Source organism: Rana temporaria, chromosome 12, assembly GCF_905171775.1.
Source record: "Rana temporaria chromosome 12, aRanTem1.1, whole genome shotgun sequence".
Taxonomy (NCBI): Eukaryota; Metazoa; Chordata; class Amphibia; order Anura; family Ranidae; genus Rana; species Rana temporaria.
This window is the reverse complement of record NC_053500.1, coordinates 42,296,089-42,313,818: the sequence shown is the minus strand read 5'-3', so window position 1 is coordinate 42,313,818 and position 17,730 is coordinate 42,296,089. Positions and strand designations below refer to the sequence as shown.

The 17,730-nt window shown below is 44.1% G+C and overlaps 1 protein-coding gene across 1 annotated transcript in view; it reads right to left on the bottom strand.

Annotated features, from left to right (window-relative positions):
- The window catches only part of KRT222 (keratin 222), a 111,244-nt gene that overhangs the window by 44,802 nt on the left and 48,712 nt on the right, over positions 1-17,730 (bottom strand). Inside the window, exon 5 of the mRNA XM_040331638.1 lies at positions 9,049-9,219. Coding sequence (XP_040187572.1) covers positions 9,049-9,219 — 171 coding nt within the window. The remainder of the gene's footprint in view (positions 1-9,048; positions 9,220-17,730) is intronic.

Here is a 17,730-nt window from a genome sequence, read left to right as displayed (position 1 = left end):
AGCATGCCATTGTGAAGACTTAAGACCCAAATAGTAGACAGATCATTCTAGGGGAACATTATGTATGTATCAGTGTAGAGCTCTAAGGCCCCGTACTCACGACCAAACATGTCTGCTGAAACTGGTCCGCAGACCAGTTTCAGCAGACATGTTTGGCCGTGTGTAGGCCCGAGCGGACCATTTTCGGGCGGATCGGACAGGTTTCCAGCGGACAACTGTTTCCTGGACTTGCTTTAAAACAGTCCGCTGGAAACCTGTCCCCCCGACATGTACGGTCGTCTGTACAGACCTACCGTACATGTCCGGCCGCCCGCCATCCCTCGCATGCGTCGAATGACTTCGACGCATGCGTGGAAGCATTTTAAAGGCAGGCCGCCCACGTCGCCGCGTCATTGTCGCGGCGACACCGCGTCATCGACGCGGCGACACCGCGGACACGCCCCGCGTATTGTTTACGCGCGGACCTCTGTTCGATGGTGTGTACAGCCATCGAACAGAAGTCCCCGGGCAGACATGTTCGATGAAAACGGTCCGCGGACCGGTTTCATCGGACATGTCTGCTCGTGAGTACTCGGCCTCAGAGGAACTCCTTACAGAAATATGACCCTTATGCCTAACGAAAGAGCTTTTTAGCTGCTCCAAAATGTTGCTTCTATGTGACCATAGACATTTTTTTTCGATTTTAGACTCGATTTTAGATGAGACAAAATTGTAATTATTTGGCCTCAACACCAAATGATATGTCTGGTGGAAATGCAATACAGCTCACCATCCAAATAACACCATTCCAACAGTAAAGCATGGAGGTGGTAATATCCTGTTATGGGGAGAGTTTCTCTGCAGTAGGGATTGGAGCACTTGTCAGGATAGAAGGAAAAATGGATGGGGCAAAATCACATCAAATTCTCGAGGAAAATTCCCATTGCCAGAAAGTTGTCAATGAGAAGAAGGTTAACCTTCCAACATGACAATGACCCAAAGCACACAGCAAAAATTACCACACAGCGGTTAAAGGAAAAAAAAGGTGAATGTCCTTGCAAGGCCAAGTCAAAGCCCAGACTTGAACCCCATTGAAATTCTGTGGAATTATTTGAAGACTGTAGTCCATAAATGGTCACCATCAAATTTAAAGGGGTTGTAAAGGAAAAATTTGTTTTTCATAATAAGCATCCTTTACCTGCAGACATTCCTCTTTTCACTTCCTCATTGTTCGTTTTTGCTCAGAAGTTGCTCTATTTCTTCTCTGTTCTGTTCACTTCCTGCTTGTCTGATTTTACTCACCACCGTAATGGGAGGCTTTACTGCGGTGGTCAGTAACGTGCTCACCCCCCTCCTGGAAACTACATCTGTGTGGCAGGACGCTCTCTACGTGTTAGAGACCTCAAGGAGGTGTGAATTACTGGGCGTACTGGGAAATGTAGTTCTTACATGAACGAGCGATGCAAACCAGGAAGTGAATGAGAGAACAGAAACTAGAACGCTGGAGGTGATATAGATGAAGGAATTGAATAGGTATTTACTTGTTTTTTAACAGAATCTTTACACTATTCTGTCTGTCTACCTTGCAGACATTAATTTTAGGCAAAAAATGTTTTCCTTTACAACTCCTTTAACTGAACTTGACCCTGTCTGCAAAGAAGAGTGGGAACATTTTGCAGAGTCTAGGGGCCAAATCCACAAATATCGGGCGCAACTTAAATCTTCCGATTTAAGTTACACCGCCGCAAAATTTCTCCCTAAGTGCCCGATCCACAAAGCACTTACCTTGAAATTTGCGGTGGTGTAACTTAAATGTGTCCGGCGCAAGGCCTGCCGGATCTAATGGGGCGAGTCCCATTTAAATTAGGCGCACTCCCGCGCCGGACGTACTGCACATGCTCCGTCGGGTAACTTACCCGACGTGCATTGCGCTAACTGACGTCGCTCCGACGTCATTTGCTTAGACGTTAACGTAAATGGCGTCCAGCGCCATTCACGAACGTCTTACGCAAACGACGTAGAATTTAAATTTCAACGCGGGAACGACGGCCATACTTAACATGGCTTAAGAGAACTAGGGCTCAGCCCTAGTTTTACGCGGCGTAACTCGACGTAAACGACGTAGATTTAGAGCGACGGGCCCGTCGGAACGTTCGTGGATCGCCGTAAGTGTTCATTTGCATATTCTAGGCCGGCCGCAATTGCCTCGCCACCTAGCGGCCGGCCTAGAATTGCATCCTTAAGATCCGACAGTGTAATTCAATTACACATGTCGGATCTTCTGCCTATCTATGGTAAACTGATTCTGTGGATCAGTTCCATAGATAGAAACAGGGATACGACGGCGTATCAGTAGATACGCCGGCGTATCCCTTTTGTGGATTACCCCCTAGATGTGCAAAGTTAGTAGAGACACATCCCAACAGAGTAAAGGCTGGAATTACAGCAAAAGGTGGTTTAATAAAATACTGACAAAAGGGGGGTGATCCTTTTTCCAACTCAGTGATTCTGTTTTTGATTCTGTCCCTCTGTAAGTTTTGAGTATCCCTTTATTACATATATTTGTATAGCATCAGCAATTTACACAACATTTTACATATTATGCATTCAGATCAGCCCCCACCCATGAAGAGCTTACAATGTAAGGTCCCTGTCTCACATACCCAATAGGGCAAATTATGTTATCAGCGTGTCTTTGGAGTGCAGGAGGAAACAGGAGTACCCAGAGAGAACCAACGCAAGCTCCATGCAGGTTTTGTCCTAATTGGAATTCAAATCAAGGACCCTGGTGCTGCAAGACAGGTGTGCTAACCGCGAAGCCACCTTTGTGAGATCAATCACATTCTCCATAGTATAAAATAAACAAAAATCAATCAACGGTGATTCTGACAGGTTACCGTGAAGAAGACACCTTCATTTTTACATTTTACAGGTCGCAGTGTTCTCTGCGTGTAACAAAACAAAGGCCACCTTGATAAGCAAGGACAGCCTGGTCATAGATACTGTCCCGGGCCCACATCCCAAAAACAAAATAATATACAACTAATAAAAATAAGACATTAAAATGATTGATTCAATGAAACTGAATGATTTAGTAAAACAAGTATATAAGTCATCTAGTTTTCAAATATGCCAATTCTTGCATCATGAGATATAATATTCCAAGGTCATATATTCTCAAGGCTCAACTCATTAAATATAAAAAATGATAATATAGTTATGAGAGATTACAAGTTCTTAAAGCAAACCTGGGCCCGGATTCAGATAGGAGTTACGACGGCGTATCTCCGGATACGCCGTCGTAACTCTGAGTGTGCGGGGTCGTATCTATGCGACTGATTCGTAGAATCAGTTACGCATAGATTTCCCTAAGATCCGACCGGCGTAAGTCTCTTACACCGTCGTATCTTAGGCTGCATATTTACGCTGGCCGCTAGGTGGTGCTTCCGTAGATTTACGCGAGGAATATGCAAATTAGGTAGATACGCCGATTCAGAAACGTACGACCGCCCGGCGCATTTTTTTACGTCGTTTACGTAAGGCTTTTTCCGGCTTAAAGTTACCCCTCATAAAGCAGGGGTAAGTCATGTTACGTATGGACGTCGGAAACGACCGAACAGCGTTATATTTTACGTTGTTAGCGTAAGTCGTTCACGAATAGGACTGTACATAAGTTACGTTCACGTCGAAAGCATTGACAGTTTGCGGCGTAATTTGGAGCATGCGCACTTGGAAACGTTCACGGACGGCGCATGCGCAGTTCAAAAACAGCGTCAATTACGTAGGGTCATGAGAGTTTTACATAAAACACGCCCATTACTAGCCACATTTGAATTAGGCAGGCTTACGCCGACACATTTACACTACGCCGCCGTAACTTAGGGCGCAAGTTCTTTCTGAATACGGAACTTGCGCCTTAAGTTACGGCGGCGTAGTGTATCTGAGATACGCTACGCCCTCCGAAAGATACGTAAATGTATCTGAATCCGGGCCCTGCTATTAAAATAAAAAGCTACGCCATCTACACCCGGCTGCATAGCTCCCAACTGTCCCTGATTTCGAGGGACTGTCCCTGATTTGGAGCAATGTCCCTCTGTCCCTCTTTCCTCCTCATTTGTCCCTCATTTTGGTCTGATTTATAGAGTTGCATAAAAAATGCACTTTTTATCTTTCAAAAAGTGTTTCCCGGCGCTAAACCTTTCACCGGATTTCTAAATTGCTGCATTTGTACATTTTAAAAGCCAATATAAAGTAATAGTAGTGGTAAAAAAAAAAAAGCACTTGTGGATTTAATTAACCTTATTTATTGGTTAATTCTCCATTAAGAGGGTGTGGCAGGGGCGGTGTCCTATGCCTACATACGTTTGCTAGTAGGTGTCCCTCATTCCCATCTCAAAATGTTGGGAGGTATGCTATGCTGGCTGATCTCCAGCCACCCTCCAGTGCCTAATGCTAACCTCAGTCCCTGGTGTCCCCCTGGCTTAAAATATTTGTCCTTTCAATCACAGTGGACCACAGAACACTAATATCATTTTTTATACATCAGAACTCTGGTAGGGCATCACTGGCAGACAATACTGGGACAAGTTTACAGCCATGAAGCCCCGGCCCACTGGTTTCCAACCACTAATCTGGAACATGTGTATGGCCAGGGATGTTAGACATCATGGGGCACTGTACAGCCTAGCTGACAGCCCCCCCCTTCTTTTTATTTTTCAAATTTTTAACAGCCCTGTTGGGGGCCTTTAGTGAAATATCAGGAGTCTAAACAGACCCCTGACAGAGCAAGGTACTGAGGACAGAGATTCCCCAGTCCCTTTCTCTGCGACCTCAGCTGTACTGGACAGTGAATGAATGAGAAGTGCTCTGGGGCTTCCTGTTCATTCACAAACTGAAGCATAGAAAGCACAATTTACTATCCTTCAGTGATGAGATGGACACAGTAAGTGATCGGTATCAATCCATCACTGTGTTTATTAAAACCACTTGCTTACTGGGCACATAAACCCCCTTTGTTCCCAGGCGAAATTTCAGCTTCCGGCACTGCGTCGCTTTAACTGACATTTGCGCGGTCGTGCGATGTGGCTCCCAAACAAAATTGACGTTCTTTTTTCCCCACAAATAGAGCTTTATTTTGGTGGTATTTGATCACCTCTGCGGTTTTTATTTTTTGTGCTAAACACAAAAAAAGAGCGACAATTTAAAAAAAATATATATTTTTTTTACTTGTTGCTATAATAAATCTCCCATTTTTTTTTTAAAAAAACATTATTTTTTCTCAGTTAAGGCCGATACGTATTTTTCGACGTATTTTTGTAAAAAAAAAAAAAATCGCAATAAGCGACTGGTTTGCGCAAAAGTTATAGCGCCTACAAAATGGGGAACAGAATAATGATTTTTTCATTATTTTTTTTTTTTACTAGTAATGGCGGCGATCTGCGATTTTTATTGGGACTGCAATATTGCGGCGGACGTATCGGACACTTTTGACACAAATTTGGGACCATTCACATTTATACAGCGATCAGTGCTATAAAAATGCACTAATTACTGTATAAATGTGACTGGCAGGGAAGGGGTTAACACTAGGGGGTGAGGAAGGGGTTAAATGTGTAGCCTGGGTGTGTTCTAACTGTGTGGGGGGAGGGGGTTACTGGGGGAGGTGACCGATGCTCTGTCCCTATGTAAAGGGACACAGATCGGTCTCCTCTCCTCTAACAGCACGTGGAGCTCTGTGTTTACACACAGAGCTCCACGTCCCTGCTGTTACCAGCTGTTTTTCCCGACGATCGCGTGTACCCGGGGGACATCGCGGCCGCCAGGTACACACATCGGGTCCCCAGCGATGCGGCGGGACAGTGGTTACCCGCCGCGCGCCCCCCAGTGGCGCGTGCGGGTAATGCATTTCAAATGACGTCCAAAGACGTCCACTTGGCACCTGAGAACCGCGCTGTTGACGTCTTTTGTCAATAGCGCGGGTCTCAAGTGGTTAAGGAAAGGAAGGGGCTGGTAAATAGAACATATTTACCCCCCCCCTGCTCTCCATCCTGAAACATTCCCCTGTGTGCCCTCAGCAGCTGCTGGTGGTAGAGGAGAGGAGGGAAGCTAGCAATGCTGCAGGGGACGGGGGCACACAGAGTGACAACAGGGGAGTAGGGATGCAGATACCAATACCCCTGCAGTGCAGCCAGAGGAAGAAAAAGAAGGAGAAGCCAGCACAGCTGCAGGGGGTGCCACAAGAGTTGGCAATAAGGCAGTGCAATTGGGGTGCCCATTTTGGACTGATGGGGCCTGCGCCCCGTACAGGAGGGTTGGCTGTAATGCTTTATCAGCAGCCCTGCGTACGGCATCTCTCCTCTTGCATGATGGCGCTGCTCCTGGGGCTCTCATTGTCCTGGCCCTGCTTGCAGCTAATCAGGCTCTGCTGATGGGCTGATAGGAGGAAAGAGCAGAATGTCAGAGGAATGATCCACCAATGTTCTGCTGCTCATTCATTGTCCAATCAGCAAAGTGTGGGATGAGTTTGTGACCAAGCTGTTCTGCATGCTGCAGTGGAAATCAAGGCTTATGCCGCGAATACACGACAGTTTTTCATGTCATGGAATAAAACGTTTTTATCGACGTGATCCCTCTCAAGCCTGCCTTGCATACACACGATCGTGATAAAAAATGCTCGAGCAAAGCGCGGTGACGTACAACACGTACGACGGCAATATAAAGGGGAAGTTCCATTCGAATGGCGCCACCCTTTGGGCTGATTATGCAAATTTCCCTTCTCATAACTTGTTTCTGTGCACGCACGTTTTTTTCCCCGTCGTTGAAGCATACACAAGACCGTTTGTCACGGCGAGAAAAACGACGAGAAAAATGCTCTGGAGCCTACACACGATCATTTTTAACGACCAATTTAAAAAAAGGCATTTTTTCGTCATGAAAAACGGTTGTGTGTACGCGGCATAAGGCTATGCTCTTGATCAATTGTGCCATATTGCAAAACTGCCTAAAAGAGGATTAAAGATCCTTTGCAGGTAAAACTGTTCCAGTACATTTACTGGCCAGCACAATGGTAAGGGAAGGCCATACATAATGCAATTTTTTTCCCTTCAACCATGGGTTGAAGGAAAGTAAATTGCTTGATTCCCCCATCAACACAGTCAGTGATAATGGGGCAATCCCTCCCACTGTGCTATTGTGTTCTGCTGACGGGGAAGCTTCCCCGTCGGCAGAATACAATGATCACTTCTGGCGGCTATAGCCACCAGCAGTGATTGGGTGAAAAAGAAAAACGACAGGCTGGTTGTACTGAAGTTGATCAATGGATCAACTTCAGTACAACCGGCCTGCCAATACACAGCTCAAAAATTTGGCTGATTCTTGCTGAACTGGCAGGATTTCGATCCACCTATGGCCGGCTTTGGTGTTTAGCAGCACTAAAGTCCTTGGTTGGTATCCTAAGTAGTATAGTACCTACAGTACATGGAGTTTGCATGTTCTCCCCTGTGCTTGTGTGGGTATCCAATGAGTACAACAACTTCCTACTGCACTAAACACTTCCTCCACTTAAAAAACAAAATGGCTGCCACATTTATATAGATACGGGATTTTCCGGCGTATAAGACGACTTTCTAACCCCTTAAAATCTTCTTAAAAGTCGGGGGTCGTCTTATACGCCGGTAACCTAACATCCCTTACCTTATCCTAAGACATGCAGAATCGCGGCCGTACGTTTTTTCAAAAGCCGCGCCTCCTACGTCTTCTGTTCCGTGATAGGCGGAACACTCAGCTTCCCAGGAGGCACTGTGTTCAGTGTTCGCCTATCACGGAGGCCCTCTCGTCCTGTGTTTAGTGTCCGCCTATCACGGAGGCCCTCTCGTCCTCGGACGAGAGGGCCTCCGTGATAGGCGAACACTGAACACAGTGCCTCCTGGGAAGCTGAGTGTTTCTGCCTATCACGGAACAGAAGACGTAGGAGGCGCGGCTTTTGAAAAAACGTATGGCCGCGATTCTGCATGTCATTGTCTTAGGATAAGGTAAGGGCACAGTGAGTCTGGCATGTAATAGGGCACAGTCTGGCATGTAATGGGGCATAGTCTGGCATGTAATGGGGCATAGTCTGGCATGTAATGGGGCACAGTCTGGCATGTAATGGGGCATAGTCTGGCATGTAATGGGGCACAGTCTGGCATGTAGTAGCACAGTCTGGCATGTAATGGTGGCACCGTGAGGCGAGGCATGACTAGTAGGAAGGGGGTAGTCTTATACGGCGAGTATATCCCAAAACCAAAATTTTGGATAGAAAATTAGGGGGTCGTCTTATACGCCCAGTCGTCTTATATGCCGGCAAATACGGTAATATAAATGTATATACTGTAGAAACTGCATGTAAAAAAAACAAAAAGTAAAAAATAAGACCAGTTCCTTTTAAAGGAACTCTTTGCTAAGAACACTTAAAAAGGTGGCTGCTACTTATCTATCCGTCTGCAAAATGCTAGTTGCCTGGCTGTCCTGCTGATCCGGCATCACAAAAGAAGTAGAACGAGGAATTTCCGGCTTCAGTTGCCCCATGTTTCAGGCCAGAGACTTAAAAAGAACTGAAACAAAAGACAGCCAGGCATCTAGTGTTTTCAGAAGGATCCGAATCAGCAATGCAAGTGTCTTTTACAGGATCCGATGGGTAGGAATTAAATATGTATTGGGGCAATTACAGCTGGAATAGATGCATTATCCATAGGCTATGCAAGACAATTCACAATAGATTATATTTTCAATGTCATTAATTTTTAAATATGAGTCCTAGGCCTCTGATCAATCTTCATCAGTGGATGAATATGAAAGTGGGACATTAATAAGGTTATATGGATGATAATGCTATTGATCATAAATATTGCAAAGCATGCTGGGTGTATCCTGCTGTGTAAGCATCACACACATCCATCTATACATTATAGTTCTAGTTTATCTGCAATGCTAGCGGCGCTCCCTCCCCAGCATTCCCTGCACTGAAGGAGCAAACTGTCTGCAATGACACTGCATCCCTGTCCTGGAAGGTGCCTTGCTATGGACACTTACCTGGCTTCTGGCTGACAGCTCGCAGGGGATGTGACTCCTGGCAATGAGAGCCTCATAGTGGCTTCTGATCTCATTGAGGAGCTGGGACAGTTCCATCCTGCTCCCATCCTCCTCCTTGGCAAAATGAATATCATCGATGGGATGAATTAACTGCTGCATAGCCTGGACTGCCTGCAGAGAGGGAATGGGAGAGGGAGAAGGGGGGGGGGGTAGGAAAGAAGAAAGACGGAAAATATAAAGGGGGAAACAGAAAGTACGAGAGAATAATAGGAAAGAGGAGGTAGAATGAAAAGAATGGACAGGAGGATGGGAGAATGGATGTTACAAAGGGAAGAAGAGAAAGGAAAAAGGAAGGGAAGACAGGGAAGGAGGGATAAGGAAGATAATATTAGGGAGGAAGGGAGGAAGGAAGGAAAGAAGGAAGGAAGGAAGGAAGGAAGGAAGGAAGGAAGGAGAATGAAATGGGAGAAAGGAAGGAGGGAGTAAGGGAGGGGTGGAAGAAAGGAACAGAAGGGAAGGAAAGGAGAGAGTGGAAAGGAAATTTAAGGCATAAAAAAAAAGGGGAAGGAAGGAAGAAAAGAAAGAAGGGGAAGAAAGCAGCGGAAGGAAGGAGAGGAAGAAAGGGGGAGCAGAAAGGAAGGAAGGAAGGAGCGGAAGAAAAGAGGGGAAGAAAGAAGGGGAAGGAAGGGAAAAAAGAAGGGGAAGAAAAGAGGGGCAGAAAGGAGGGAAGAAAGGAGTGGAAGAAAGGAGGGGAAGGAAGGAGGAGAAAAAGGAGGGGAAGGAAGAAGGGGCAGGAAGGAAGGAAAGAAAGAAAATAGGGAAGGAAGGAGGGTAAGAAAGGAAAGAAAGAGCGGAATAAAAGAGGGGAAGAAAAGAGGGACAGAGAGGAGGGGAAGGAAGGAAGGAGTGGAAGAAAGGAGGGGAGGAAAAGAGAGAAAGAAAGAAGGGGAAGGAAGGAGTGGAAGAAAAGAGGGGAAGAAAGGAGCGGAAGGAAGGAATGAGTAAAGGAGGGAAAGAAGGAAGGGAAGAGAGGAAAGGGAAGAGTGGGAAGGAATAATTAGTGGTAATATAATAGGGGGAAGAACAAAAAAGAAAGGGAGAAAGAGAAGAAGGAAGTACAAGAGGAAAAGGAAGGAATGGAAGAGAGGGAGAGTTAAAGGAAAGAGTATAATTAGGAATGACAAGAAGTAAGGAAGTAAGGAAAAAAGAAAAAAGGAAGGGAAAGAAAAGAGGGGCAGAAAGGAGGGAAGAAAGGAGTGGAAGAAAGGGAGGAAAGAAAGAAAAGAGTGGAAGAAACGAGGGGAAGGAAGGAGGGGAAAAAGGAGGGGAAGGAAGAAGGGGCAGGAAGGAAGGAAAGAAAGAAAATAGGGAAGGAAGGAGGGTAAGAAAGGAAGGAAAGAGCGGAATAAAAGAGGGGAAGAAAAGAGGGACAGAGAGGAGGGGAAGGAAGTAAGGAAGGAGTGGAAGAAAGGAGGGGAGGAAAAGAGGGAAAGAAAGGAGGGGAAGGAAGGAGTGGAAGAAAAGAGGGGAAGAAAGGAGCGGAAGGAAGGAATGAGTAAAGGAGGGAAAGAAGGAAGAGAGGAAAGGGAAGAGTGGGAAGGAATAATTAGTGATAATATAATAGGGGGAAGAAAAAAAAAGAAAAGGAGAAAGAGAAGAAGGAAGTACAAGAGGAAAAGGAAGGAATGGAAGAGAGGGAGAGTCAAAGGAAAGAGTATAATTAGGAATGACAAGAAGTAAGGAAAAAAGAAAAAAGGAAGGGAAAGAAGGAAAGGAAGAAACGGAAAGAGGTAAGGAGGGGGGAAAGAGAGAGTAGGAAAAGAAAATGAAGGAAGGTAAGAAATAGGGGAGGGAGGGAAGAACGGAAAAGGAAGAAGGAAAGGGGAAGAAGATGAAGAAAGGGAAGAAGGGAGGAAGAAAGGGAAGGAGTAAACACATTATTAATAATGTAAGCTTTTCTCAGACATTATAACAATTTCATTGAATACCCGCACAGCTCTTTTGTATTTGTAATGGACAATGGCTCCATGTCAATGTATTCACTAAGTTCCAGAAGGATTATTCTAATAAATTTGCTTCCATTTGTTACCAGTTGTCATAAGTTATATAAATATGCGTTTCTTGCCTTTTATAGCTTTAGCAACCCATACAAAACAAGTTGACCAATATGATTAAATTGCCTTTAGGTAACATTCATAGATATGTAAAGTTCTCATAGCTGACAGATTATTTCACCTCTTAATGATATACTGTATACTTGTTCTACAAAGAACAGCTTATTGTTTTTCATTTTAAGAAATTTCCGGTCCCTGAATAAGCCTTAAACCCAAATGCAAACGTTTATTATATTGCAATTTACCAATTCTTAGATGTGGTGGCTGCATTTGTTTTCTTTTTTAGGCTTTCTTTCCTAGATTTCCACCTGGTGATTTGGCTAGTAAGTCTGTTGTTTTATAACTTCTTTAACAGAACAAGCTATCCAGGAAAAGTGATAGTTAGAGGGATGGGACAAACCATTTACCATTGACATTGCTTACAATGGTCAGCATTTATTCAGTTATGTAAAACCTTTATACCAAAAGGAAAAAAAAAACTATTGCTCAATGTGTTTAGGCTGTTTAGCTGAATAGCTACCCCCTACTGGTAATAACTGTTTATTTCCCTAAAAGTACAGAGGCTGCCCACCACAGCAAGCACCAGTCCATTCACTCCGGCTCCAGTAACCCAGTCTAGGGTAGGGGTAGGCAACCTGAGGCCCTCCAGCTGTTGTGGAACTACATTTCCCCTGAGGCATTGCAAGGCTGGCAGTTACAATTACTCCCAGAGGCATGATGAGACTTGTAGTTCTGCAACAGCTGGAGGGCCCCAGGTTGTCAACCCTAGTCTAGGGGATGGAGCCAATGGCTGCGCTGCTATCAATCTATGCAATCAAGAGCCGAGACCCATTGGCCAGAGAGAGTTTGCGCATCTCTGGCATGGGAACGAATGGGCTCAGGTGAGTAAAATGGGGGGGGCTGGTCAGTGACAGAAGATTTTTAGCCTTAATGCATAGGATGCATTAAGGTGAAAAAACATGAGGGTTTACAACCCCTTTAAGTAATAGTATTTAAGCAGTCAAAGGCCTCACAGCTGGGGACCATGAGGTAAGTTTCTAAGCAGTCTAAGACCTCACAGCTAAAGACCATAAGGCATCTGGTTACCTTGCGCCTGTGCACAACTACTGGTATCCAATACGCCTTCCAGAACACTGCACAGTCACAGGGATTAATTTAGGGTCTTTACTCACAAGTTCCCAGGACAGCTGTGACCTTCCAGCTTCCTTCGGACACTATCAAGTGAGTGAGACAGTCTTTCTTCAGACCAGATCCCTTGTGGTGAGGTCCTGCAAATAACTTCTAGGAAGATACATCCAGGATGTCAGGAAAGGTTTCACCAGTTGGTGGCGCTGACGGTCCTGTAGATCGCAGTACTGGTGTTCACCAGCGAGTGTCTCCTAACACTCGGGAGCTGACATGAAAGGTTTCACCTGCTGGTGGCACTGCTAGATCTTTGGGCCGCAGTATCAATGTCCACCAGCGGGTGTCTCCTGTCAGTGTGGAGCAGACATCATTTCCTGCGATAAGGCATCACCTGAGGTTAATTCAGGTGTGTGTGTGTGTATAAATACCTGGCAATCAGTCACATACTTGCCCTGGTATCTTCCTTGTGCCCTGATCTATACCTGTTACCTTGTAAACTTGATCCTGTTACCTTGTGGACCTGTGAATCTGATCCTGATCCCATCCCTCCTGTCACCCTGCATCCCTGCCCTGCAGGCTGATCCCATCCACCTTCCTACCTGTCCTTGCCCCCATCTGCTGATCTCCTGGCCTGGCTACGTTTATGATTCCGGTACTTCCCTACTATTGTATATAGTTATTTGTTGTTTGTGGGTCACTGTCTGGTTGTATGGCTGTTCACAGTTTTGTATTGGAGGTGTTTATATATTTATATCACTTATCATTAATAAACTTAATTATTCACTTATATACGTTTTGGTGTCGCAGTACACACGGTTCTGGTCACACCGGTCCATGACACAGGCCCACAGCCCTAACACCACAGAGGTCTGTAGAACACCTACATTGTCCATGGGCTGCCTGACGGCAACAGCCCCTCAAGCTCTGGAACCCTCCTAGGGAGAAGGAACCCAGCTCACCAGTGCCCCTGACTATTTATCACCCTTATATATTTTGTGTCACCGGCGCTCAACGCCCTTTATCACCCCTCTCCTGCGATTGGCTGGAACCTGATAAATATTCAGGCTGGTTGTTTCGAATCTTCTGTCCTAAGCTCTGGAAGCTTCCACTAGCGGCAGGACAAAGCAATCAAACTTCCAGCCTGTGAAACCCTGAGCAGACCAATGAACGATCACTGCTCTCTTGATTACAGAAGGAGCCAAAAACGAAATGTATTTAGCATCCTACACTAGTGGGTGTTACAAGTGTTATCTGGGCTTTGATTTAATATTTAACCACTTGCCGACCAGCTACCACCCATATATACGGCGGGAGGTTGGCTCTATTGTGCGAATAGCCATACTGGTACATCGGTTAGTTTAAGAGACACTGCGGGCGTGCGCGGCCGGTGGCCGCGATGTCTGCTGGCCACCCGCAATCGCTCCACATAGAGGCAGAACAGGGATCTGTCAATGTAAACAAACAGATCCCCGTTCTGTCAGGGGAGTGCAGTGTAAATGTCTGTTTCTAGCGATCAGGAACAGTGATCTTTCTTTACTCCCTGCCAGTCCCCTCCCTCCACAGTTAGAAACACTTCCCTAGGGAACACTTAACCCCTTGACGCTGATCACTGCCATTACTAGTAAAAAAAATAATAATACTAAAAATGCCATAAATCTATCCCCTATTTTGCAGACACTATAATTTTTGTGCAAACCAATCAATGTACGCTTATTGCTAATTTTATAATCAAAAGTATGTATTAGAATACATAGTGGCCTAAACTGATGAAGAAATTATATTTGTTTTACTTTTTTTATATTTATTATAGTAAAAAGTAAAAAAATATCGGTTTTTTTTTCAAAATTGTTGGTCTTTTTCTGTTTATAGCGCAGAGGTGATCAAATACCACCTAAAGAAAGCTCTATTTGTGGGAAAAAAAGGACGCCAATTTTGTTTGGGAGCCACGTCGCACGACCGCGCAATTGTCATTCAAAGCGTGACAGTGCTGAAAGCTGAAATTTCGCCTGGGCAGGAAGGGGGTATATGTGCCCATTAACCCCCGTTAACAGTGAGTGTTGTTTTACAGAAAGTGTTGTTATACTACCAGGTGTCTAGCGGAGTTCTTCTTTAATAATTGATATCTCGGAATTTAATAATTGGATATCTCAGTTAGGGTTTATAATATGATGTAAGACAGTAGTCAGAAAAAACAGAGATCGCACACTTCTAGCAGAAAGGAAATTGTAGGCACTTGTTAAAACTTGTCCCTAGCAGAGTCTTTCCTCAAGGCACAAGCTACTTGATACTCCCGAAACATATAATTACAATGGGTCTTTTTTTTTGTTAATCTTCTTTTTTACTATGGGAACATGTAAAATGATTTAATATAATAGCTCTACAAATCAGCCTTTGAATACACGTTGTATTACACACAACAAATCATTATATCAGATGAGTATATTAAAGTACATATAAATCCTAATTGAATGGCATTTAGTTTGTTAAAGCGCTGTGTATCATAAACAAGTGCCATATTTGTTTTTTTAATAAACTACGTTTCATCTGTTGCATACAGTGCATCCGGGAAGAATTCACAGTGCTTCACTTTTTCCACATTTTCTTATGTTACAGCCCTATTCCAAAATGGATTATATTCATTATTTTCCTCAAAATTCTACAAACAGTACCCCATAAGGACAAGGTGAAAGAAGTTTGTTTGAAATCTTTACAAATTTATTGTACATAAGTATCACTGCCTTTGCGGAAATCTTTGTTGAAGCACCCTTGCCACCAATTACAGCCTCAAGTCTTTTTGAGTATGAGGCTACAAGCTTGGCACACCTATTTTTGGGCAGTTTCTCCCATTCTTCTTTGCAGGACCTCTCAAGCACCATAAGGATGGATGGGGAGCATTGGTGCACAACCATTTTCAGATCTCTTCAGAGATGTTCAATCGGGTTCAAGTCTTGGCTTTGGCTGGGCCACTCAAGGACATTCACAGAGTTGTCCCGTAGCCACTCCTTTGTTATCTTGGTTGTGTGCTTAGGGTGGTGGTCCTGTTGGAAGATAAACCTTCACCCTAGTCTGAGGTCCAGAGCGCTCTGGAGGAGGTTTTAATGTCGCTATACATTGCTGCATTCATCTTTCCCTCGATCCTGACTAGTCTCCCAGTTCTTGCCGCTGAAAAACACCCCCACAACATGATGCTGCCGCCACCATGCTTCATTGTAGGGATGGTATTGGCCGGGTGATGAGCGATGCCTGGTTTCCTCCAGACATGTGTTGTAATATTAATATATGTGTGTAGGTATGTATGGCACAATATATTGTATTGCATGACCATATTGACTAGTGTTGCTCACGAATATCCGTATTGCGAATATTCGGCTCGAATATGGCATATTCGAGTATTCGCGAATATCTCGAATTTCGCGGCCAATATTCGCTATTCCGAATATAAAAAAAAAAATTGCGAAATTTCGCTAATGCGAATTTATTGCGAACATTTTGCGAATTTATTTATTTTTTTTTTCTGATTGGCTCTGATGCAAAAGAAGGGCGGAGAAAGTATTCTCGAATATTCGGAAATCGAATATTCGGAATATTTTATCAAAAAAAAAAATGTTGTGAAATATTTTGACAACTGTGGTAGGAGAACTCTGATTGGCTCTGATGCAAAAGAAGGGCGGAGAAAGTATTCGCGAATATTCGGAAATCGAATATTGGTGATATTTTATCGAAATTTCGCTAATGCGAATACGAAATTGATTGCGAGATTTTGACAACTCTGATTGGCTCTAATGCAAAAAAAGGGTGGAGAAAGTATTCGCGAATATTCGATTTCCGAATATTCGCAAATACTTTCTCCACCCTTCTTTTGCATCAGAGCCAATCAGAGTTCTCCTACCACAGTTGTCAAAATATTTCACAACATTTTTTTTTTTGATAAAATATTCCGAATATTCGATTTCCGAATATTCGAGAATACTTTCTCCGCCCTTCTTTTGCATCAGAGCCAATCAGAAAAAAAAAAAAATTCGCAAAATGTTCGCAATAAATTCGCATTAGCGAAATTTCGCAATTTTTTATTTTTTTTTTAAATATCACGAATATTCGATTTTAGCGAATATTTCACGAATATTCAGCTATATATTCGTGATATATCGCAAAATCGAATATGGCGTATTCCGCTCAACACTAATATTGACCAGGAATTCAGTTGAACTGTCCAAGCCAACTGAATTCTAACATATCAAAGGGACAGCTGAAGACCCTTTGATGTGTTAATCTTATGCAAGACTACCTAGGAAGTATTTATTGATGGTAATTAGACTTGAGGGGGTATTAATTCAGGGAAACATTTGGTTGACCTGGAAGAACCCCTCCCTCCAGTGTGAGACCAGTATATGAAACATTCAAGCTGGCATTCAGTCAGTCTTGTCACTGAGAATATTCTCTGTATATTCTCTGTATGAATATGGCACAGGTCTAGGAAAAGATGAGACTTTGAATTACTCTGTTGGATTTGTATCATCTGTGGAATTTGAACTTTATTCCGTATGGGAAGATCCACCAAATCCACTCTCTGACTTCACTACAACATGATGCTTGCCTTTCAGGTCAAAGAGTTCAATCTTTGTTTCATCAGACCAGAGATTTCTGTTACACACAAACGAAAATTCCAAAAACAAATGTTCGATGTGAGCTTTTTGTCGGAAATTCCGTCCGTGTGTATGCTCCATCGGACATTTGCGGTTGGAATTTCTGAGAACAAAAATTTGAGAGCTGGCTCTCAAATTTTCCGACAACAAAAGTTCTGAATCTTGTCGGAAATTCCGATCGTCTGTATGCAATCCTACGCACAAGAATCCTACGCAAGCTCGGAATCATTGAACTTCATTTTTCTCGGCTCGTTGTAGTGTTGTACGTCACTGCGTTAATGACATTTGGAATTTCAGACAACATTTGTGTGAGCGTGTATGTAACACAAGTTTGAGCCAACATTCCGTCGGGAAAAAAAATCCACGGTTTTGTTTTTGGAATTTCCGATCGTGTGTACGTGGCATAAGAGCCCTTCAGGTGTCTTTTGGCAAACTCCAGGCAGGCTGTCATGTGCCTTTTGCTGAGGAGTGGCTTCCGTCTGCCCACTCTACCATACAGGCCTGATTGGTGGGGTGCTACAGAGATGGTTGTTCTTCTGGAAGATTCTCCTCTCTCCACAGAGAAAAGCTAGAGCTCTGTCAGAGTGACCATCGGGTTCTTGGTCACCTCTCTGACTAATGCCCTTCTCCCGCGATCGCTCAGTTTGGCCGGGCGGGCTGCTCTAGGAAGAGTCCTGGTGGTTCAAATGTCTTCCATTTACAGAAGATGGAGGCCACTGTGCTCATTGGGACCTTCTATACCGCAGAAATTCTTCTGTACCCTTCCCCAGATCTGTGCCTGCATACAATCCTGTCTCGGA